The sequence below is a fragment of the Cutaneotrichosporon oleaginosum genome (genome assembly GCF_008065305.1).
Source record: "Cutaneotrichosporon oleaginosum strain ATCC 20508 chromosome Unknown ATCC20508_contig06, whole genome shotgun sequence".
In the NCBI taxonomy this organism is placed as follows: Eukaryota; Fungi; Basidiomycota; class Tremellomycetes; order Trichosporonales; family Trichosporonaceae; genus Cutaneotrichosporon; species Cutaneotrichosporon oleaginosum.
The window spans coordinates 173,320-195,405 of NW_027072175.1; the positions used below are offsets into that span (position 1 = coordinate 173,320).

A 22,086-nucleotide genomic window follows, 5' to 3' on the forward strand; every position below is an offset into this window, starting at 1 on the left:
ACTGTCACCGTCCATCAACTCACCGTTGTCATCCGCGCCCACCTGCTCCATTGACGCTCCTCATCACATCACAGCCAACTCTCGCCATGGGTGAACTAGACAGCGACTACTTTGCAAGCCGTCAGTGAGTCACCGTACCTTCCTCCACCTCTCTCATGACTGAGACAGCAGCCACTTCGACAAGGGCTTTGATAGCGCGTTTAGCTCTGGTGATACCCCGCTTTCCACGGCGGCCACTATCAACAGTGCAGTCTGCTCCATCGGTGACGACGGCTTTCCGTTCCCTAGCCCCACTCCAGCCTCATACGGCCTCCCGTCTCCTGTCGCATCACCAGCATTCACACCTCCCATCCGTCTACCTGCGCCAGGCAACACCCTTGCGGGCATGGTGCACCATCGCAGCCGCTCCCGCACACTCTATGGGCGCCCTCCCGACTCGCTTATGGCCACCATCGCTGCTGCACCGAAAGCTCCGTCGAATGCGCGTCCTTCCCTCGTGCGAGCACTCTCCTCGCCTCTCCGCAAGAATGCCGCTGCTCGCTCGGTGCGTTCTCTCCCTCCTTCTCCAGACAGCTATGCCTCCTACCAGCAATACATTCATTCTCCTCAGTCCCCGCTTCCCCTCTTGGGATTTCATGTCGAACCCGACATCCAGTTTACCGGACCCGACATCACCTTGCGCCACCTACCATTCTGGGCACCCACGAGGCACCCCACCCCTCGCCCAGTGCCCATCGTTCCGCCTCCTCCCGGCTACCGCGAGGCGCCATCTTCATCCTCTTCAACCCCTCGCCACCACCGTGACATCGATTCTGCTCGCCATCGCACACCTAACGTCCCGTCTGGCTCAAATTTGCTCGACAACACTGAGACCGTCTTCGACCTCAAGGAGCGGATTCTCGTTGTACAGTACAAGCCTCGCTCGGTCGTGGCGAAAGAGCTCAGCGCCTACCTGCACCAGCGGATGGGAGACATGTCCTTTGAGAGCGATGACGACCGCGGCGTGGCCATCTTCTGCTTCATTAACAAGCCCGCTCGCCTTGCCAAGCCCCAGCGTGAGCAAAAACAAAAGGAAGCGCTAATTTTAAGTCTACAACTACGCTCGCGTCAAGAGGCTCTCTCTTACGGTTACGGTCCTCAGTGATGTCGTGGGCCCTTCGACTCGAAAGGCATAGCAATTGCAATTCGCAAACTCCGATTTCCCTTCCATGTTAGGTAGCATACCCAGCATACAGCACGCGAGCAGTGAAGTTAGTTTAGTACCCATGCGCATGCAGTGTCGCAGAGCTACTGGGATGCAGATCTCTCGTTCCGTCAAACGTGCAAGACGTGCTGCGACTGATACGTCGCGTCCTCATCCCTCGTGTGCACGATTCGTTCTCGGATGCACCCGAAAAGGACACCATAGGATCTCAAGCCCAGTTGGTCTATTGTCAGAATTACGACACAAATTCTACGCTCTCGCGCACGACTTCAAGCCACCGGTCCCTCTTCTGATCTCTTCCATAAACAGCCACACACGGCGGTCTTGGTTCGCTTAAACCTACCACAGCAGTCTTCTTTGGCCCGACACGTTGACGTCAAAGTCGCATCGCCGCATCATCACGGAGCTCACGGAACGCGTGTCCAAATCTCTAGAACACATAGCCTTTACAAAAGATGCCGTTAGAGGCCTTCAAGCACGGCCCTGGCACACACATTGCTACAAATCTGAGAGCTGCAAGCCTGAGAAGCAATGGCGATGAGAGCAGCCACAGTGTGCGACTGTATCAAAACGTTTCGGACAACTGAGCTCTCTGCAAGCACCTTCTTGCCACCCGACCACAGTTAGCAAAACCCCATCCTGGCCGTCAGAGTCCTACATGGGGGTACGAGCTATACATCGGCTTTACATAGCAAGGCTTATTCGGATCTCGTACCGCCTATCAACCCCCAGCCGAGCGGCTCAAGGTCCATCATGCGCCGTCGGACCCCGCCATTCATCCTCGTCGATGACATACACCACGGGATACCGAGTGTGGTGGATTTGGAGGAACAGAACTGTGAGTAAGCCCCAGTTGACAAGTGTACTGACGATACGGGGCTGCGACGCGGGCGTTGAGATGGATGAATTCGACCGCAGCCGAAGTGCCAATCCTCACGACGTTTACTGGGCTGACCTGACGCGTGATGGAGGTTTCAATGAGGGCAGCCGAAAAGCCCGGGGAAAGATTCTCGAGGATGATGACGCGCTCGTTCAGGGGGAGAGGGGACGGAAGGAGTGGGGGCGCCGAGGGAGAGGTTGTGGAATGCGTAGCGTGTTGGGCGATTGCTGGGGTGATCAGCAGGCTGGTGAGGCCATCTTGCAGTTCATCATGATTGTTGGTAGTAGTAGACGAGGCGGCGGAGTTACCAAAAATGGCGAACGCGGAGGAGGCCTCGTCAAAGTCTGGTGGAGTGGGGCCGAAGAGGGTGTTGCAAGACGGATGCGGGGGCAGGAATGAGGCTAGCTGAGCGAGATGATGGGAACGAGGCGAGACGGCGCGGGGCCGCTTGGAAGGGGGCAAGAGAGGCGAGGAGTCTTCGACGGGCGAATCGAGGAGGCGCTTCGAGCTTGTAGATGTGCCGGGAATTTCGGCGGACAGAAAAGGATTCGCCTGGGGAGGGGGGATTGGAGCAATGAGGGAAGATACGGCGGCAGTGGAAGTGAGGAGAGAGGTCGTGGGTGGCGTGGGCGGAAAGCGGGCCAAGATGACCGGGACGCGGGTGGCGGGGATATCTATGCGCACGCTAGAGAAGGTTAGGCGGCGGACAGCGGTGGATAGAGGTGACTCGAGGCTACAAGAGGAGTGTTGGGGCAAGCCATCGGAGAGAGGACTGATGGGTTCCGGGGTCTCGGGGGCGGAGTCGGGGGTGTCAAAATCACGGGGGGACAGGAACCTTCGGTAGTGAGGAGTACGGGGAAACGGGGGAGTCGAAGGAGGGGAGGGGGGAGGTTGCACGGAAGGGCGCATGTTGACAGTCGACTGAGTGGGGAGAGAAAGAGAAAGAGTCGAGTTCATCATCTTATGAGAAGAGGGAGGAAGGGAGAAGAGATTAGAGACGGTGACGCATTGTTGACGCGAGATTGTTGACGGGTTATGGTTGACCAGCATCCAGCCATCACGGTGAGTCAACATGATGAACATGAGCCTTCAGTGACTCCTTGACGCATCCTCTCCCTGGTGGCGCCGCAGCTATAGACATTCAAGGTCCACAATATCACAGATGCACATTCAGCACAGCACAATCGGACTTTAGCTTCAGGGCCCCACGAGGACGAACAACTCTTTCACTTGCGTCAGAGTCAACAATGCATCCAGCAACTCACAAATCCAGACCGCCCCCGCTCCCGTCATTTTCTCGAAGGAGATGGTGAGGTACTGCGACCGGATGTTAATCGAGGCAACCTCGCCGACGGCTACAGACAAGAACGCCTTGAGCTCGGCCGGTTCAATGCCGAAAGTCGGCCAGAGGCAGATGGAGTGGTGGTCGGCAGGTTCCGCTTCCCCGTCCTCCTTGTGCGGAGGCAAGTCCCAATACAGCATGCGCGAAGCGAGGCGGCGGTAGGTAGAGCAGTTGAGATGCCTCTCAAGTGGTCGCGGACCGGTAGACGTCCAGCGATAAACGCGGGCCATAGGAGGGGTTGGGCGATCGGATTCCTCTGCGGGTATAGACTGCGGGTCCTTACGTCCAAGCAGACGCTTTGGCGATGCCCTGCAGCCGCTGTGGCGGTAGTAACGTGGCGCCGGCTGAAGAAGTGGAATGGCTTCCACCAAGCTGTGCAATGTCGGGCTGGGCGAAGGCACGAGCGAGGGCAGTTCAGACTCCCGGGGCGTGTCATCTTGGGGAGGGCTCGCGTAAGGGCTCGAAGTCAAGGAGGAACCGGTAAGGGAAGGCGGAGATGGGCTGTTTGGGGGATAGTTGGATGCGGGAGTGTTGGGAGGTGCGTCGTGATTGTCGCCGAACTTCAGCCACTTGAACTTGAAGAGGGACAGCATATCGGGCCGACGTGCGTAGGTGACTCTGGATGGGGCGACGGGGAGAGGTAGCGGATGTAGCTCGAGTAGGAATGGACAGGTAGCACTGGCGTTGAGGAGGACGTATACACAAGATGTTTTGAAAGAACGGGGGAGTGAAACTGCAAAGCGACCTCGCAGCGGTTATAAGATCTGGGCTGTGCGCCACCTTCCTTGCTAGCTCCAGCTGTGCGTGAGTTGATGCCCTCTCCATTGAATGTGGCCTATGACCAGACTGGCCAGACTATCGCCGGCCGGGTCCATCTGAGACAGTCAGTATGGGCAAGGGTGAATGGCCATCAGTGACGGCCATGCTAGCGCAAGCATAAAATGCCAGACGGGCCATCCCAGACGATATTAGCGCGCGTCAGTCCCCGACGACAAAGTTACACTCACACCATGCCTCCTACAGTTATCTAGTACCCCGGCACGATACTCGTCGCCCTCTCCATCGCCTCGACCCACCGCCCGACGCGCGGATTCTCGTCAGAGCACCACGCGTCGTAGTTTGCGTCCCGGCTGACCTGGCCGGAGAGGTACCATCCAAACACGGCGCTATCGGCGTGGCTGGGCTTATGGCCGTGCACGAACGGCCCGTCCGTCTCGCCAAGTTTGCGCTCAAACTCGCCCAGCACGCGGCGCACGCCCGCCGACACCGTCGCCGCCGCCCGCGGGTCTTGGATGTTGGCGATGTCGCGCGCCAGCGCCGCCTCGTCGCCCATGTACTTTGTCGTGAGGAAGTAGTCGCGGCTCGCGCCGTCTTGCATCGCCCAGAAGCCGGGGCGGAAGAGCGGGCGCATGGCTGGCGCGAGGCGTGTCTGCATCCACACGTCGGTCGAGCGGTCGATACCGGCCGGGAAGAGGGTGCGGTCCCGCAAACCGTGCTTCTTCTCGAGCTGTTGTGAGCGTCTGTCAAACGAGCTGGCGCCGACGGGTCGCAGAGACGTCCGAGGACCGAGGCAACGTGGTGACTCACCCACTGCGCGATCTCCCACGAGTCAGTAACGTAGCCATCAGGCGTGATCATAGTCGGCACCGTGACCTGCTGGTTGCCCGTCTCCTGCGCGAGGCGCGAGCGGATGACAGGGAAGGTGAGCGGCACGACATTGTAGTGAATGCCGAGGATGCTGGTGTTAGTGGGTGTCCGCACTAGGGCGAGCAGAGTCGGAGCCATGGCGCCCAGCATGTGCACTCACGCCATGTCGCTCATCGTGATGTGCACAAAGGAGGAGACGTTGGGGCCGCGCGAGCGCGCGGCGAGGCCGTACACGGTGTATTCCTGTGTCATGGTAACGGGGGTATCAACGCTCTGGGTTGAGGATCAAGGTGGACGCGCGCACGGCGTGGTAGGAGGTATTAATAGTGCGCTGCATGGTGGATGATGTCGCTCGTGAAGTGGGCAGTGGTAAGCAACCTCGAGGTGGAGGTGCCGGAGGTTGTATGTCCGGTGGAGCCGGAACGCCGACCAGCCCGGACCCAGCCCCGACAGGCCAGATCAGTGATGTGCCAACTATGCATGGATACACTGCCGATGATATGCTACGCCCCCTCCCTACACCGTGTCCTCCATCATGAGCTTGGGGAGGATGTTCATGCCGAGCAGCTCCTGGATGAGGAGCTTCGCGGCGTACGGCATCGTGATCTTCACGACGGCCTTGGAGCTCGCGCACCCCTTGCACCATCCCGAGTACGCGAGCATGCCGCACGCCTCGCAAACCTGTGCGTCGAACGCGTCCGACGAGATCATGAGACGCTCAAGCAGCAGCTGTGTCGCGCCGTAGCCGATCAAACAGTCGCGTTCCATCTCACCAAGACGCAGACCACCGTCCTTCGATCGACCCTCTGTCGGCTGGCGCGTCAGGTTGGCACGCGGACCCGTCGGACGCGCGTGCATCTTGTCCATGACCATGTGCTTGAGCTTCTGGTAGTAGATCGGGCCAAAGTAGACGTAGCACTCGAGCGGCTCGCCCGTGATGCCGGACTGCAGCATGTCCTTGCCGGCGTAGCTGAAGCCGTTGTCCACGAGGATCTGACTCATGTCCACGACCTTGGAGCCGCCGAACGCCGTGCCGTACTGCAACTTGCCCGACAGCACGCCCGCCTTGCCGGAGAGGAGCTCGATCATCTTGCCGACCGTCATACGTGACGGGAAACCGTGCGGGTTCATGATAATATCGGGCGAAATGCCGAGATCGTTGAAAGGCATGTCTTGTTGCGGCACGATAAGACCGCACACACCCTTCTGACCATGACGAGAAGAGAACTTGTCGCCGAGCTCGGGGCGACGCGTCTGGCGAGTGAGGATCTTGATGAGCTGGTTTCCGTCCTCCGTGTCTGTCACCATGACCTTGTCGATGAGCGCAGCCTCAGGCAGCTTGTGCACCACAGGCGATGGCTTGAATGTTGAGCCAGGCCCGCCGGCACCGCGCGTGTCGATTGGAGTCTCTCGTGCAGCAAGCACATCACCCTGCGCCACAACCGATCCAGGCGCCACGAGGCCATCGTTGTCCAGCCAGTTATGGCTGTCTGGACGCAGCTCAGCCGGCGGCATCGCAAGACGCTCGGATGTGCCGTTCGGGAACGACCTGAGGGGAATAGTCTGCTTCTTAAGAACATGGCAACGCCCAAAGCCGCGGTCCGCCGAGGCGCGATTGACGATAAGCGCGTCTTCGATATCGTAGCCGGAGTACGACATAACGGCGACGGTTGCGTTCTGGCCGGCAGGAAGCTTGTCGTATCCGACAAGCTCGATCGTCTTGGTCTTGACCATCGGCTGCTGGGGGTACGTCATAAGGTAGAGGAGGGTGTCAATGCGGTTGAGCTGATTATACGCGATCGCGCCAATGGCCTGCTTGCCCATGGCGCACTGGTAGGTGTTACGCGGAGACTGATTGTGGTGAGGGTAGGGGATTAGGCCGGCAACGGCGCCGAGGATGGTGAACGGCTCAATCTCGAGATGAGTCGTGTCCTCAGTAATCTCGTGCTCATAGCAAGCCATGTACGAGTCGTTCTCCTCGTTGACGTCGAGGTACTCGACGAGCCCGGAGCGCAGGAAGTGGTCGAAAGTGACCTTGCCCTCCTTGAGCAGCCGCATGTGCTCCTGCGTGACCTTGGGCCGGCTGTTCTCGACGATGATCAGTGGACGACAGATACGGCCGCCGTCCGACGCGATGTAGATCACACGCTGGTGCGTGTTTATGAAGATCGAGACGAACTCGGACGTCCGGCCAGCGCGGCGCAATCTGCGGAAGGTGCGAACGAAGCGCTTCGGCAGTGATGTGACGCCGATGAGGCTACCGTTAACCTGGACAAGGTGCACGCCAGGACGGTACAGCTCGTTGCCAGTCATGAGGTTAATGTCCTCCACGCCGAGCATGAAGGCGAGCTTGATGAGCGGGTCTTCCGGCGTGTCGGTGGTGATGTGAGTCATCAAGGCGAGATTCTTGACAAGACCACAGGCTTCTCCTTCGGGCGTGTCGGACGTACAGAGCATTCCCCACTGAGACGGCTGCAGTGCACGTGGACCGGAAACCTTGCGGGTCTTCTCGAACTGAGAAGTAATACGCGTCATCATACCGAGCGCAGCGATGAACGACAAGCGCGAGAGGACGTGGGTGACACCTGCCCTCTCGACGTGGAAACGCTTGAGCGACCAGTTGCCGGTGGAGATGGAGCGCACAAATGCTGACGTGATGATGTCGCTACCGCCAACGCGCACGAGCGACGACGCGTCGAACGGTCCAGCACGCGACTTCTTCTCCAGGATCTTGTCCATGCGCTTCTTCAGATCCGAGTTGAAGGTCTTGAACGAGTCCTCAAACAGAAGCGAGAGCAGCTGGCCTGCCAACTCCAGGCGCTTGTTGCCGACGTAGTCACGGTCGTCAACCATGTTAGGGTCGACCATCGCCATGAGCACGCGGCGGGTCATGGTGCACAGGTAGATCGACTTTGGCCTGAAGTTCATGTTGCTGACCGGAACGTGACCAAGAACCATGGTCGCGAGCGCCTGCTGGGCGACGTCGGCGACAGTGAGCTTCTGCCCAGCCGAACGGTCGTCCTTGTCCTGGTTTGGCGACACCCGTTGCCCGATCCACTCGAGCGCCTGGCGCTTAGTCAAGATCTTGAGCCTGACGTTAGTAGACAACAACAACAGATATAAAAAAGCTCACCTAGTCGCCTCCTCAAGAGAAACACCAAACGCCTCCTGATACCGCTCATCCGAACCACAGGTCATCTGAAGAATCTCCTTGTCGCTCGTGAGGCCCATAGCCTTGAGGGCGATGACGATAGGAATGGGGTCGCGGAACGAGTTATGCCTCAGGTAGATGCACTTTTTCGCCGTAGTGACATATGTCTTGACGACACGGTCGTGGGTCGACGAGGTGACTTCTGCGGTGACGACGTCCTTTTTGGGGTCGGCCATGACGATGATACGGTTCTTGCTCAGCTGCTCCTGTACGAGAATGACCTTCTCTGTGCCCTTGACAACGAAATAACCACCGGGGTCGAGGGGACACTCGCCCATGCGTGCGAGCTCTGCTTCTCCCCTGTTTGCGAGGTGGCAGAGATCGGACCGCAGCATGATGGGCAGCTGACCGATATGGATGCCCTGCTGCTTGCGGATCTTATCCTCGTGCGTGTACTCGATGTCGACGTAGATGCCGCCAGAGTAAGTGTTGTCGGTGAGACGGCACTCCATGGGTGTCAAGCGCTGGTTGACCGCGCCGACCTCCTTGCGTAGTGGCCTACCAATGCGGATGTCGGTGTACTTGATGTAGTACCGGGGGTTGGCGTCCGACTGCACGAGCGCGTTGGCATGCAGGATAGCCTTGATATCGGTGTGGACGAAGTAGTTGAACGAGTCGAGGTGCTGCTTGACAAGACCCTTGACCTTGAGGAAAGCTGGGAGAAGCTCCCACTTGTCCTGCGCGTTAGCTTCGTATTCTCTCTATCTCAGGCCGAGCTCTATCCTCCGGCGACCCACCTCGACAGTCTTGACTCCCTTGGCGTACCAGTCCGCGCCCTTGGGACCATGAGTCTTGCGCATGAGCTCTGCCCACTCTTCTTCTCCTTCTTGAAGGTTTGACTGGGGCTTGGCGGGCCGGCTAGCCATCTTGCCCTTCCGCACGCTGCTGACGGGCCCGCCAGCGGCGGCGGCGGACTTTGAGCCGCCCGCCGGGGCCGGAGTGATCGAAGGGCGGGCCTTTGCGACGGGCCGACCAGCAGCAGCTGAAGCGGGACGCTTTGCCGGCCGTGAGGGGCCGGATGCTGCAGGAGGAGGAACCATGACCTGCTGTGGGTGCCGGTGGAAGGTGGATGCTGAGCGAGACTCGTAATGCGCGTATAGTGTTGCGTGGGTGGACGAGAATTCTGAGCAAGCGTCGTCAGGAAGGCGCGGAACCAAACTGCCGGTGGAGGTCGACCACGCGACTCGGTGGCAAAAGTGAGTCGGAGCAGTGGTGGACGGTACCGTGGGAGACCTATTCCATGGTAAATCACGTGACTTGTTTCACATGGTGGGATATCCAGGGTGAGGTTTGAGTGAGAGTGGGGAGCAGCGGTGCTGAGCGGTGCTCAAAGAGTCCACAGCCATAGCATCGCCTCCAGTCGGCTCAACCTTCACCTTTCCTCCACCTTGCAAGTTGCAAAGAACGGCATGTAGATAAGTTTCAGTTGGCCGACACGGAGTAGTTGACCGTGGCATGCATTATGTGATGTATCCAAAGATGGAAGAGGCGTTGCGGCGTCGAGGCGTCAAGATTATGATTGATGATCGGGGCAGTCAGGGGGAGAGACGGAGAGTGGAGCGTTGACCGCTCTCGCTCATTCCCGTCCATGGCGTGGGCGTGTGCTGTTGCTCGGCTCCTCGACTCTGGTCCCCACTCGTCCTCCCCATTTAGCTCATCCTAGTCATCTCTTTCTCTCCCTCCCATCCTCATCCTCTCGGCTCCCTCTTCCTCTCTCTCTCTCTCTTTGTCTACAAGATGGACCCCACTCCTCGACAGATATTCCAGACAACTAACAACGTCTAGTAAGCTAAGCTACTCCGTCCTCATCCATCAACTAACAACAAGCGTCCTTCAGCAGCCCTGGCAGTTTGTCAAGGAGCTCGGACAGGGCGCCTACGGGTGAGTCGCACCTCGCTATTTACAGAATGTGTCCAAATCCTCTAACTCTTCTAGATGTGTCTCCTCGGCGCGTCATGCCCAGACCGGAGAGACCTGCGCCGTCAAGAAGGTCACCAACGTCTTCACAAAGAAGGTAGGCAGGTGACTTGTTTGTACCCGACTGACGTCAGATCCTTACCAAGCGCTGTCTCCGTGAGCTTCGACTTCTTCACCACTTCCGCGGCCACAAGAACATCACCTGGTGAGCGTGCTGGCCACAATGTATCTAACCACAGCCTCTATGACATGGACATTGTCTTCGACCCGCCTGGATCGGGCATGTTCAACGAGGTGTACCTGTACGAGGAGCTCATGGAGGCCGACCTGCACGCCATTGTATGACCTTCCTTTCGCGCCGACACTGACCTCAGATTCGCTCCGGCCAGCCGCTGTCTGACGCCCACTTCCAGAGCTTCATCTACCAAACACTCTGTGGACTCAAGGTGGGCCCGCAACTGGCGGACGGTTGTTGACAGCAGTACATCCACACAGCTCACGTCTTGCACCGCGACCTCAAACCAGGAAACCTCCTCGTCAACGCCGACTGCGAGCTCAAGATCTGTGACTTTGGCCTTGCCCGGGGCTTCCAGCGCGGCGTCGTGCAGACTGAGCAGGGACAAGCCGGGTTTATGACCGAGTGTGGGTAGTCCCTCTGCGTTCAACACTGATATCAGACGTCGCGACCCGCTGGTACCGCGCACCCGAAATCATGTTGAGCTTCGCCAACTACACCGAGAGCAGTACGTCGCCGCGCGCATCAAGTAATCTTGCTGACAAATAGTCGACATGTGGTCCGTCGGCTGTATCCTCGCCGAGCTGCTTGGCGGCAAGCCCATTTTCAAGGGTGACGACTATGTTGACCAGCTCAACCGTATCCTCAACCTTCTCGGCACCCCGACTGAGGACACGCTCCGTCGCGTTGGCTCGCCCCGAGCCCAGGAGTGAGTTCCTGCCATCCAACCACGTTGACACCAGCTACATTCGTTCGCTGCCCATCAAGCCCCGCGTCAAGTTCAAGACGCTGTACCCGAATGCGAGTCCCTCTGCGCTTGACCTCTTGGAAAAGCTCCTCGCGTTTGACCCTGCGAAGCGTATCGGCTGCGCCGAGGCGCTCGAGCACCCCTAGTGAGTGAGACGTGGTGTGTGAGCGGGCCTCATGAGTCGGAGACTAGTTGAACGAGCCCCGCGACTGTCATTGTCCCCGACTGCGCAATCAACTCTTAATCTCCCACCCAAGCCAAGCCTTGGCTGCTCTTGGCGGTGTAGAGTTAACCCCAGCCTCGCCGTCTGGCATGACCCCGTCGATGAGCCCTCGTGCGAAGTTCCATTCGACTTCTCCTTCGAGCGGGAAGACACGACAACCGGGATGCGCGACCTGATCGTCGACGAGGTGCGCTCGTTCCGCGCCCTGGTGCGCCAGCATGCCATGCCACAGCCCCAGACGTCGCAACACGAGCTGCCACCCGCGCCTCCCCCTCCACAGAGCACCGGTGCTGGCGTTGGCCCCGCGTTCTCTGAAACGGCCAACCCAACGCAGGACAAGGATGAGCACCCTAATTCGGCGCTTGAGCGTGAGCTGGCGGGCGGACACCACGTCTCGTAATTATGAAAGAAAATGTGATTAGTTGTGATAGACTGCAAATGATATAGACTCGTTGATGCAGATTGTATGACTGTGCAGGTTGTGCATGGGATATGAGAGATGTGGTTCATCGCCTCGACCGTGCATAGTAGTCGAGGAAGCTGGCCTTCTCGACCCAGCCCATGCCGGGGACGCGACGCACCCGCCCCGTCTCAGCAAGCACAATGGCGCACGCGTCACGCCACTCCGCGCCGGCCTTGGCGGCTCCCAGGCCGCCGGGCTGCGAAGCAAGCACCTCGCTGGGCATGAACGTGGGCGCGCTCGGTGCGTTAGAGGGGTGGAGGGTGCGCACGGCAGCGGCGCGCGGAACAGGCGGGGTGAAGAGCACGCTGCGGAAGTGTGCGCCCGCGCGGGGCAAGGAGCACGCGGCGCCGGGAAGGAGCGCACTAGGCGGGGCGTGCCGTACGAACTTGATCCACACGACGCCGCCCTGGCTCACATCCTCGGCGAGCACGCCCTCGCCGAAGCGCAGCACCGCGCGGCCATTACTCGTCGTGCCCTCGGGGAGGAGGACGGTGGGCGCAGCAATCGCGCGGCGTGCGGCCGCGAGCGTGGGGTAGACTCTCGCGGGGTCGACCTCATCTACGAGCGGCGGGAGCGTGCCGGCCCGCGCCATGAGTGCGAGAGGGGAGACGGCGACGTAGCCTGCGCACGGCGGCGGCGGGCCGGCCGGCGCGAGGATGTTCGCTGATCCCGTGCCGGTCGCGCGCCCGAACGAGGGCTCGGGCAGCGGCGCGGGGCCCGTGAAGACAGGCAGGAGGAAGACGGGGTTGTGTCTGCCGTCAGCGAGCGGGGGGTAATCTCTATCTCACAGGTAGGCGAGGACGAGGACATCGACCCAGCTCGTCCAGTTTGCGAGGATGAGGTCGCCGCGGCGCGGCGGCGGCGGGGTGTATGCTGTGCCCTTCTTCTTCTTCGCGCTCGTGAGTTCCGTGTCGATCCAGTACCAGCCCAAGATGAAAAGGGCGGTGCGCGCACAGATGTAGGTTACCACGTTGGAGAGCGGGCGGATGGGAGCGGCAAGCGTGCCGAGCGTCAGGTAGATGACTAGGAGGACGGCGAGGAGGACGGCGCGCGCAAGGCCAATGATTAAAGAGAGGGGGGAGAGGACGATGCGGAGCGGAGAGGAGGGCGAAGCCAGCGGCAGGAAGGGCTGGATGCCCGTCGAGGGGTCCTGTTGTTAGTGAGAGGATGAGGGCAACGTACCCTCCACCTGGAGAACTTCTCCATTGCAGTGAGATGAAGAGCGAGTGTGAGCGAGTGCGAGATGGAAGCGAAGTCGAAGACACGGGAGGGTAGAGGGTCAGCGACATCGAAATCGTCATGTGGCACCGCGGAGACACGTCGATCTCCGCACCCGCGCCTGCTTTCACAACTCTGCATGCGGCAAAAACAACTGGCGCATCGATGGCTATTAATGAATGCAGGGTCAAGCACGCTGCCGTCCGCGCGTAGCGGTGGTGCGTTGCATTGCAACGCCACCCATGCGCTCGCTGCCGTAGTCGTCCGCCGATAGTCGGCGGGGCGGAAGCTGGCGTGTCGTTTCGGTGCCACCAAAAGAGTGGCGGTGGCCTGGGAGGGGTGGTGGAGCCTTTTCAGCCTCAGACATCGAGGTCATTCCTAAGGCGGCAATTTGTCGTCTACGGGTTCTATCGTAGCGGATGTGCTCGCCGGTGGACAGGCAACGCTTCTCCCTCTCGGCCTCCGGCGCAGACTCTGCCTCTGCCGACTCGACCTGCGCCGACTCGACCTGTACCGACTCAACCTGTGTCGACTCGGCCTGTGCGGACCCAGCGGGTGTCTCCCCTTGGGCCTCGCCCTGGTTGCTGTCGGCTTGGACGTTGAAATGTTCCTCTCGGGTTTCGATGACAGTGTTGACTTGAGTCTGGCTATTCTTCTCAGGGGCGATCTCGCAGCTCCCATCAGTCTCGGACCCATCCATCTCGCCGTCGCTGCTCGACGCCGAGCTGACTTCGGGAGATGCAGCGTGATACATCTCCCAGTAAGCCTGTCGCAGCTCCCTGTCAGTTGGCAGGCGCTAGACACTCACCTCAGCAAAGAGGTCACGCATTTGCAGGACTGGTCATGGGAGCGGTGATGGGAGATGAGCAGGAAGAGGGCTGAGATGGCCCTAGTTAAATAATTTCTGCTGATCCTTGTTGATCATCAGTGGCCCGTCGTTGACATGGTCAGACGGCTGCCTCTGGATTGAATGGGTGCCTGCAGCCTGCAGCGGTGACACAATTTTTAATTTTGCATCAACCCGCAGCAAGTCGAACACCTGACAAGTCAATTCCTCCGGGTGGCTGAATCCTCCTGCGACATCGAAACTTACCATTGTATGGTTACGTACGCCTTGCAGCCACTAGCCCCAGCACCACGCTCTCAATATCGTTCCGCACCGCCCCCAACCACTCCTCATCTCCGGTCACCCGCCTGCCCGATGTCGTCACGCCTACGCCTCCAACGACCTCCATCCCAAGCTCGGCGAACAGCTCTGCTCCTCTCTGCAGCAACCGCCGTCCACCTTCCGAGCCTAGCGCAACGAGCCCAGCCGGCTTTCGCTGCCATTCACCATACAGTCGGTCAAGGGCACTTTTGAGGATGCCCGGCACGTGGCCGTTGTATTCGGGCGCGACGAAGAGCACGGCGTCCCAGCTGCGCACGCGGGCAGACCACAGGGCGTCGGCAGAGGGGACGTATTGCCACGTGAGCTGGGGACCCTTCGCAGGGACATGGGAGAATGTGCGCGGGAGGTCGAGCTCGGCGAGGTCGACGACGTCGAGAACCAGTCGAGCAGGGAAGGGCAGCGTGGGGAGCAGGGCGGAGAGGTAGACTCCCATGCCGACTGTATTTCCACCCTTCCGCTCGCTGCCGAGTACTAGTCCGAGCTTGAAGGTTTCTCCTTCCTCGTCCTCCTCGTCCCCCTTGTTCTGCTTCTCCTTCACCGGACGCGCTCGTACGACGTGATAAACAAATGTCAAGATAGCGCCGGCAGCGACGGCAACTGCAACCGAACGTTGCATCTCGCGTCAGACATACTACCAGGCAACTCACCGCAACCCAGTTGCGCGCTAGCTGGATTGAGTCGGACGAGTGGCTGGAGAGATTGAGAATTCAGAATTGGATTGAGTGACGCGCCGCGTGTCGAGGTGTACGTACATTCCGCACTAGCTGCTGACGTAATATTCAGGGGGTCATCTTCCGATCTGGATGAATTCGATCCATGAGCCGATATCGGCTCATCCCAGAAATTGATGAGGCGCGCATGGTTGCTTTCAATGATGCATTGCGCACACCAACACAACCTCGACCACTCTCCAGAGCTCCAGCCGTCCAATATGCTGCACGAGCATGTCACGAGCGGGATCCAGCGGAAGAGTCTGCGCTGAGCGGAGGATTTAGCCTTGTTGGGCCGCGGGCCAAGAGAAGACGCGTCGTGGTTGACGCGTCTCGGCCCTCGACCTTGATCTGCACTTCATCAATGCAACTCACTTCAACCAACTCTCCATCACCTTCGAGTCACCACAACGGCCCAAGACAAGACGCGGAGAAACGGATGCGCCATGAGAACAATGCCTCCCGACACGCGCACGACGCGCTCTGTCCTGCATGTCCTGCCCAGCGGGGGGAGCACGAGGGAATGGCGTCCGAGCGGCGTGCGCCACGACCCTGCCCGAGGCATTGTTCATTCTCTGACAAGTGCTGATGACACCAACGCCCAGGGCTCATTATGAAACGCACCAAAGACTGGCGAAAGCGAAAGCATTCAACGCGTCCGCGTCGAACAGTGCGTACGCGCCGGCAAGTGCGAGAAGCTCCCCCACACCTCCCTCGTGTGTGTCCCGGCTCTCACCGCCTGTGCCCCGTATCCCGCATCTCCAGGTGACGATGGGCGCGGAGTGGGTCGCGCTCTGCGCGTCACAGCGCACAGCCAGCCCCGCGGGCGTTTTTCTCATATGAGCCCGCTCTCTCCCCGCTCGCGAACCCGCACCCCCCACCATGTCCACAGCATCGGCATCCCACTACTCGCAACACGCTCTCGCCAGCCTTCGCCGCAGGCCATACACTCCCCCTCTCCCACCATCGCCATCACAGCTCACTCGCCCGCGATCCATCAACGCGGTCCCTCTCTCTCCCCCACCACAGTTCAGCATGATCGACTTCCTTCGAGCCCAGAGCTCGCCGACGATGCAAGCCCGCCCGCTCACAGTCGTCGACGCTCTTCGCCACAATCACCCGTACGCGGCGCTTCCCACCGCACTCCCCAGCCCACCTCCGGAACCCTCCCCGGTGCTGAAGTCGTACCCATCCCCCGCGCGCGCACTCTACACGCCCCTCTCGCCCCAGTCGCCGCAGGCTTCTCTCACACCTACGACTCGGACACTCACCCTCGCACCCGCTCCCAAACCGGCACCAAAGCCCAAGGCGCGCGCTAAGCGTGATACGCTTGCCACTTTCTTTCGCTGGAGCGAGCCGACCCCCGAGCTACGCCCCCTGCTCCTGGCACCAATGGCGCGCCCGGCTGAACCCAACCCCACCCGTCCACGGATCAAGGAGGACGACGCGGCACGCGCCGCCGCCGCCGAAAGCCGCGTCGTGCCTATCGGTGGCGCCCGCGCCGCACGCCTCCGCGCCCAGCGTCAGTGGGAGAGCCGGCTGGCCCGCGGCCGCCCAGCTCTGAGCCTCGACATCGACAGCGAGCTGAGCTACGAGCGCGAGCGCATCGAGACGCCGCTCGAGAGCGTGTTTGTCGCGCGCGAGCGCGAGCGCGACTCGTGGCTCAAGCGATAATTCGGTCCGAGCGAGCCCGAGCTCGAATCCGAGCCCAAGCGCACACCCACCAGCCCATTCCACGCCCCGACCTAGTGCGAACTGATCATAGGGTGGGAATCCTTTACGAGCACAGGCGCTGGCTCTGCCACCGCGACGACACGACACGACACACAGCGCCGCTAAACACGCAGCCTATAATCATAGCATCTTCATGTAGCATTACCTGTGCGGGCGGCCTTGGTCGTCGTCACGAGGGCAGAGAGGCCGGGTTTCTCGCAGATCTGCAGTGGCGGAGCTGGATCTAGCGAAGGTGGATCTCACAATTCCTACCACTAACTTCGCCTGTTGATGCCCGACACAGCCGGGCTCGTGACACTCAGCCAGCGATGCTCCACTACGCCCTCGACCCCACAGGCGGACGAGGTCCACGCTGAACCCCGAAGCGTCGTCAAACTTCGCCGACAGGTACACTCCGAAGGGGCTTGCCGAGCATTCCGCTCCAGCCCATGTCATGTGACCGATGTTCAGGCTCATCCCATCTTTTGAACCACTCGCTGGACCCGAGGGATTGACGCTACAGACGAGCCCGCAGGCGACGCTCGCCGCACTCTAGCACGAGCGGGCTGTTAGGCCAGAAGGACCTCCATGGAGATGTCAGGCATGTGGCGATTCACATGCAATGCGCTGCGCGTCTGGCGCGGGGACATGATGCATACACACAAAGGAATATACAGGTGTGATGGGGTCTACGGGCGTTTGGTTTTTCACATACAATGCGTAGAGGTGCGGCGGTGACTACGGGCGCCTGTTCACTGGATCCGGGGTGCACATGGTGGGTTGGTGATTTGGGAAGAGACGGTGTCGACGACGCGGGGCCTTTCACAATACGACGCGCGAAGAGACTGTGATGCCCAAGTCGCGTCCCAACCCGCCTTTTAGTCGCCCTCCGAGTCTGCCACTGCCCCACAGCAGCAAGCCGCCCCCTCCGAGCTCGAGCAGCAGCCCCTGCGCCAGTTCTCCGTAAGCCCCTTCTACCACCAATCAGACCTTCCTGACGTCACAGCCGACAACCACCTGGGCGCAGGCACTCCGCTCACTGCCATACACGCCCCATACCATGGGAGGGACAGCTCATACGGTCCGGCCCACAAGGAGAAGGAGACCAAGGCAGTCGTGGCTAGCATGCTGCGCGCGGCGCGGAAGGCAATCTTCGACCTCTCCGTCCTGGAGAGGGCCGAGGGGGGGAAGGGTCATCGGATCCTCGCCTTTGCCGAGCTGTCGTGGCGCCACCTTCGGTCCCAGCGACATCGACCATGCGACCTATGCACAGTCTACGCTGACATGTCAAGTGCATGCTGAACCGGTCCATCACGTGACTTGTTGTCGGTACTTCTGCACGATACAGTACATCCATACAGCTCGTAGTATATATAGCGCCATCGTTACTCAGTAACGACCAGTGTATAGATCTTCCAGTCTCTTAGACTTGCCCATTGACAGCATCGTCGACGTCTGCCGGGCTCAAGTACCTCACCCCGCTGGGTGCAGCCTCTCGCCACGACACGAGTGCGTGGTGACGTTTGGTCTGTCGCCGGGCATCGACGCAGACGGCGCATCGGTACTGCCACTGGATGTGGACTTCGCTGTCTGGAAGAAACGCGAAGTGCAGCCCAACGACGTGGGCGCGGTCGTCCAGCGAATGATGACCGCAGTGGGAGAGTTGGACGCTGCCGCAGAGCCGTTGACGGCGCAGGCAGAGCCGTCGACGGCACCTGCGCGTTGCGTGCCCAGCTCCCTCTTCGGTTTCCTCGCGTCTGAGGCGTTTTTTGCCTACATGCACCCAGAGGCCGCGGCTTCCTCCTGGCCAGACCCCACTGCGGAAGTGGTGCCGACGCCACAGCATCCCGTGTCTAGTGGCCCTGCCACCACCGACGAGCATCTCATCACTCCGACACCTGCGGCACGTCGACCCACCCAGCAGCGGCGACGATGAGCGGTATGTTGCAGGTGCCATCCGGAGGGCCGTCCACGCACTGTCAAGACGCTTGGGACCTCAGGCAACAGGCAGGCTGCCCGTATACGTGGGGTCGTTTGTCCGTCCTCCACGTGGGTCCTTCTCCCATCTCGTTCTCTTATCCGATCTCCTCGTCATTCCCCCATCCATGCTCTGGTTCCGCTCCATTCTGACATTTCCGCTCTGTTCTGGTTTTGCTCTATAAGGCCGCCTGCCGCCTGTCATCTCTCGAGCTCTTTCTCTCTGCTGTTGCGCCTGCGTACGGCTTCCACCATCTGTCGACAACGCGTTCCCTCCACATTCTGGCATCGTGATTCCCATGTGTTCCGTGAATCCCACGTTTTGGTCCCCGTTTGGTTCCGCGATGCGTCATCCCCTGTTTTGATCCCAATCCATGTTCATAACAGTACGCCCGCATCGCATATCGTTCCACGCATCGTTCTCTTCCTCTCTCGTCGTTGTTGCCATCACACTCCCACACCATGGCAGCCGCCGCCACGACCTACTACACCACCGATCCCCCCCAACAGCCAGGCGACCCCTTTCCGGACTACATCTACAACTTCCCTACTTATCAGTGGTCCGGCATCGTCTTCCTCGGACCTCAAGATATTGCCACTTCCTCCTACAAGGACTGCTTCAAGCTCCACTGGGTCGCGCGCGAGCTGAGTCGAAAGTGGACCACAATCATCGACTCGCGCGACACCACAGCCCTTGCCCAGCTGTCCCTCGGCGATTTCGCACTGGCTGTCTTCGACAAAGTTGCAGAGATGATCGTCTACACCCGCCGGCGCTATGAGCGCCGGGGCTACGCACTCAAGGACGCGGACACGTGGATGGGGATGATGCCGTTGTACATCGAGTACGCGGCGCAGATTGCCATGGTTGTCCTGCGGCGTCGGTTTGACGAGAAGGACCTTGCGCGGTTCAACAAGCTCGACGAGATCACGCCGTTCATACTCGGCGGTGTCGGCTGCATGTGGGAAAAGTTTGTTGATAGTATGGGGTCGCCGCCCAGCCAGCAAGGGTACGGCCAGTGGGCTGACTGGGTCGATCCCCACATCCCCGCCCTCGACTCTCTTCCCCCGCGTCCGTTCACGAAGGTCAACCACGACCCAGCCGCCGAGCCCGTGATCGTGTGGCTGAACCACAACTCTGAGCGCGTTCCCACCCCCGATCCTCTCCCCGCGAGCTTTGTCAATGCCATCGCCCAAGCGAAAGCCAACAAGGAAGCCAAGGGAGCCAAGGCGAAAGCCAACGTGAAAGCCAACGAGAAAGCCAACGCCAGCGCTCAACCCGACCTACCCGAGCACGCCACTTCCAGGCGCCATGCACCCTCGCCACCGCCGTCCATCCAGTCGTCCTCGCCGACCTCGTCCGATCCTCCGTCCGGGTCGTCGTCCATTCCGTCCTCGTCCGACGCGTCCGCGTCGCCTCCCTCATCCAACCCCGCTCCGTCCTCCCCCTCGTCCAACCCCGCTCCGTCGTCTCCCTCGCCCCACTCGTCGCACACCCGGTCGCCGCATCGCATCTCGTCCCCACGCCATCTGTTTCCGGCCCCCCCGTCTACGCCGAGTATCCTGTGAGCCAGGGCGTCGTCCCACCCGTCATCGTCCCCATCGGCGCTCGTATGCAGCACTTCTTTCCCGCCACCCATCACGTCGTCTCCGCCTCGTCCTGTGAATGGCCGAGCACTTCATCGCACCCGTCATCGTCCCCTTCGTCCTGTCTATCCTCGTACCCCGTATCACAGTCGTCCTCTCGTCGCATAATAGACTCGCCACACCCCACAGTTGTAAATTCACATCCCATGTGTGTATGTATCATTTGATTTGGCCTGTCATAGGCTAGGCGAGCCCCCCGCACCCAATCCTGCGATGCGAGCGTGTTTACAGAGGATCAAACGTGGCGTGCCTGCCCCCAACGCTTGCGCCGCTTAGCTGACCCGTATGGTATACACAGCTCGAGGTCAGAGTTCTCGCTTGACCTGAACGGGCATCTTGGGCCATGGCCAGCTCCCCATCCCAACTCGGATTTCGGGACCGTTCCATACCCAAATTGGCATTACCCACTCACTATATCCATCCAATCCACGCTCCCCGCTCCACATTCTACTTGCCCCTCTCCCACCAGACGTGAGTCCTAGCTGGCTAACTGGGCAATTCTCGTGCTCGTGCTCGTGCTCGTGCGCAAATATGTAGCTGGAACGAAAGCCACCTGTCTGCTCGTCATTGTCGTTAAATGTGGCCATCCTTCGCTTTCAGCCTACGTTCTCCCAACCCGGAGGATCGGAGCTACTGGACTGCCAGCTGAGTGGGCCAAGGGCTGGGCGTCGTGGGAGCCGTGTCAGCACCGAGGTTTGCCACGAGGGCGGTACGGCGGAGACCACGCAGTCGGACAACGTTGCCCGGAGTGCTTGGATGCAAGGCTCACCAACCGCTCTCCTTGGAAGCCGCTCCGCGCTCCGACTAGTTCAGCAGCTCAGCAGTCCAGCCCAAGCTTAGCAGTCCAGCCCACACCACTAAGAGACTAATAAATAGACCCGGCTCAAGCAACCGAGGACAGATGGAATTTCCGGCGCGAGACTGGACGTCACAAGCGGCTCCTTATCGGCATGCCACAGCATTCCGCACCTCCCACCTGATCACCTGACCTCCATAACGTCCGGGTACACGGCTCCACCAGCCGTACAAGTGGCATATATATGCCCTCGTGCCCTCTCCGTCCCTCCGCCGTCCCCCACTCTCGCAACGCTACCATCCGCGCCCCCGCCCTCGCCTCACGCACCCGCCGCCACCTCTTGCGCGTCCTCCGCCTCCCGCTTCCCGCCACGCTCTCACAAGCAGTCGCGCTCATACCCATGCCCCCCACCGTCCAGGCTACAGAGGAGACGACGCCGGCACTTGCGCCGCTCGAGTCGCCGGTCGAGGCCGAGGTCGACGAGCCGGTGCCGCAGCGCCCGCACCGCCGCATGAGCCACAGCGAGATGGCGCAGGACCGGCGCGAGGCCGCGCTCCGGCTCGCACAGCAGAACCGCACGACTGAAGAGGACGAGGATGACTTCTAAGCGGGCAAGGAAGTGATGTGAACGTACCGGAACTGAGCTTCGCCCGGCATGGCTGCCGGCAGATGTTGTATTCGTGTGATATATTTGTTGCCAAGTCGCCCAAGGTTGTCGAAGAATGCAGACTGTGTCTTTCGCAACGTTGTGATGATGCGTACGATGCAGCCACTGAGCTCGCTAAGAGATGCTACAGTGGCTCGCTGTCACAGTCATGGAGTCGTTAGCGCTCCCGCAGACCCGCGCCATCCAGCCGTCGCAATCGAGCACGCCTTTCGTCCTCGGCGTCGTGGTCCGCCTCGGCGTCGAGCGCCATCCCGACTCTCACTGACACCAGCCCACGCAATCAATGACCTCACGAGATAAGCAACCGCGAGGCCAAATAAGCG

General features: G+C 60.4%; 11 protein-coding genes across 11 annotated transcripts; 5 read left to right on the plus strand and 6 right to left on the minus strand.

The window, feature by feature from the left end:
- Nucleotides 1-86: 86 nt before the first annotated feature.
- On the plus strand, nucleotides 87-1,175 carry COLE_06491 (uncharacterized protein; the record flags this gene model as incomplete). The annotated part of the gene is made up of 3 exons (XM_018427170.2): nucleotides 87-124; nucleotides 172-1,055; nucleotides 1,090-1,175. The coding sequence occupies 3 exons, from the start codon at nucleotides 87-89 to the stop codon at nucleotides 1,173-1,175; spliced, it is 1,008 nt and encodes a 335-aa protein (XP_018280245.1).
- A 770-nt stretch (nucleotides 1,176-1,945) lies between these two features.
- On the minus strand, nucleotides 1,946-3,167 carry COLE_06492 (uncharacterized protein; the record flags this gene model as incomplete). The annotated part of the gene is made up of 2 exons (XM_018427171.2): nucleotides 1,946-2,040; nucleotides 2,075-3,167. The coding sequence occupies 2 exons, from the start codon at nucleotides 3,165-3,167 to the stop codon at nucleotides 1,946-1,948; spliced, it is 1,188 nt and encodes a 395-aa protein (XP_018280246.1).
- Nucleotides 3,168-3,281: 114 nt separating this feature from the next.
- On the minus strand, nucleotides 3,282-4,019 carry COLE_06493 (uncharacterized protein; the record flags this gene model as incomplete). The annotated part of the gene is made up of 2 exons (XM_018426542.2): nucleotides 3,282-3,313; nucleotides 3,350-4,019. 2 exons carry the CDS (start codon nucleotides 4,017-4,019, stop codon nucleotides 3,282-3,284), a joined length of 702 nt encoding a protein of 233 aa, XP_018280247.1.
- A 434-nt stretch (nucleotides 4,020-4,453) lies between these two features.
- COLE_06494 (uncharacterized protein) lies at nucleotides 4,454-5,325 on the minus strand (the record flags this gene model as incomplete). Its single annotated transcript, XM_018422681.2, has 3 exons — nucleotides 4,454-4,933; nucleotides 5,014-5,164; nucleotides 5,234-5,325. The coding sequence occupies 3 exons, from the start codon at nucleotides 5,323-5,325 to the stop codon at nucleotides 4,454-4,456; spliced, it is 723 nt and encodes a 240-aa protein (XP_018280248.1).
- A 264-nt stretch (nucleotides 5,326-5,589) lies between these two features.
- COLE_06495 (uncharacterized protein) lies at nucleotides 5,590-9,084 on the minus strand (the record flags this gene model as incomplete). The annotated part of the gene is made up of 3 exons (XM_018420290.1): nucleotides 5,590-8,164; nucleotides 8,207-8,961; nucleotides 9,022-9,084. 3 exons carry the CDS (start codon nucleotides 9,082-9,084, stop codon nucleotides 5,590-5,592), a joined length of 3,393 nt encoding a protein of 1,130 aa, XP_018280249.1.
- A 937-nt stretch (nucleotides 9,085-10,021) lies between these two features.
- On the plus strand, nucleotides 10,022-11,807 carry COLE_06496 (uncharacterized protein; the record flags this gene model as incomplete). The annotated part of the gene is made up of 11 exons (XM_018420766.2): nucleotides 10,022-10,068; nucleotides 10,112-10,165; nucleotides 10,220-10,298; nucleotides 10,336-10,406; nucleotides 10,441-10,540; nucleotides 10,576-10,647; nucleotides 10,684-10,843; nucleotides 10,879-10,944; nucleotides 10,986-11,145; nucleotides 11,180-11,329; nucleotides 11,483-11,807. 11 exons carry the CDS (start codon nucleotides 10,022-10,024, stop codon nucleotides 11,805-11,807), a joined length of 1,284 nt encoding a protein of 427 aa, XP_018280250.1.
- Nucleotides 11,808-11,913: 106 nt separating this feature from the next.
- Nucleotides 11,914-13,076, minus strand: COLE_06497 (uncharacterized protein; the record flags this gene model as incomplete). The annotated part of the gene is made up of 3 exons (XM_018426153.2): nucleotides 11,914-12,622; nucleotides 12,659-12,999; nucleotides 13,053-13,076. The coding sequence occupies 3 exons, from the start codon at nucleotides 13,074-13,076 to the stop codon at nucleotides 11,914-11,916; spliced, it is 1,074 nt and encodes a 357-aa protein (XP_018280251.1).
- Nucleotides 13,077-14,191: 1,115 nt separating this feature from the next.
- On the minus strand, nucleotides 14,192-14,872 carry COLE_06498 (uncharacterized protein; the record flags this gene model as incomplete). Its single annotated transcript, XM_018427172.2, has 1 exon — nucleotides 14,192-14,872. The coding sequence occupies one exon, from the start codon at nucleotides 14,870-14,872 to the stop codon at nucleotides 14,192-14,194; it is 681 nt and encodes a 226-aa protein (XP_018280252.1).
- A 976-nt stretch (nucleotides 14,873-15,848) lies between these two features.
- Nucleotides 15,849-16,640, plus strand: COLE_06499 (uncharacterized protein; the record flags this gene model as incomplete). The annotated part of the gene is made up of 1 exon (XM_018425276.1): nucleotides 15,849-16,640. One exon carries the CDS (start codon nucleotides 15,849-15,851, stop codon nucleotides 16,638-16,640), a length of 792 nt encoding a protein of 263 aa, XP_018280253.1.
- A 1,684-nt stretch (nucleotides 16,641-18,324) lies between these two features.
- COLE_06500 (uncharacterized protein) lies at nucleotides 18,325-18,615 on the plus strand (the record flags this gene model as incomplete). Its single annotated transcript, XM_018422682.2, has 1 exon — nucleotides 18,325-18,615. One exon carries the CDS (start codon nucleotides 18,325-18,327, stop codon nucleotides 18,613-18,615), a length of 291 nt encoding a protein of 96 aa, XP_018280254.1.
- A 902-nt stretch (nucleotides 18,616-19,517) lies between these two features.
- Nucleotides 19,518-20,222, plus strand: COLE_06501 (uncharacterized protein; the record flags this gene model as incomplete). Its single annotated transcript, XM_065626487.1, has 2 exons — nucleotides 19,518-19,873; nucleotides 20,012-20,222. The coding sequence occupies 2 exons, from the start codon at nucleotides 19,518-19,520 to the stop codon at nucleotides 20,220-20,222; spliced, it is 567 nt and encodes a 188-aa protein (XP_065482181.1).
- Nucleotides 20,223-22,086: the final 1,864 nt, after the last annotated feature.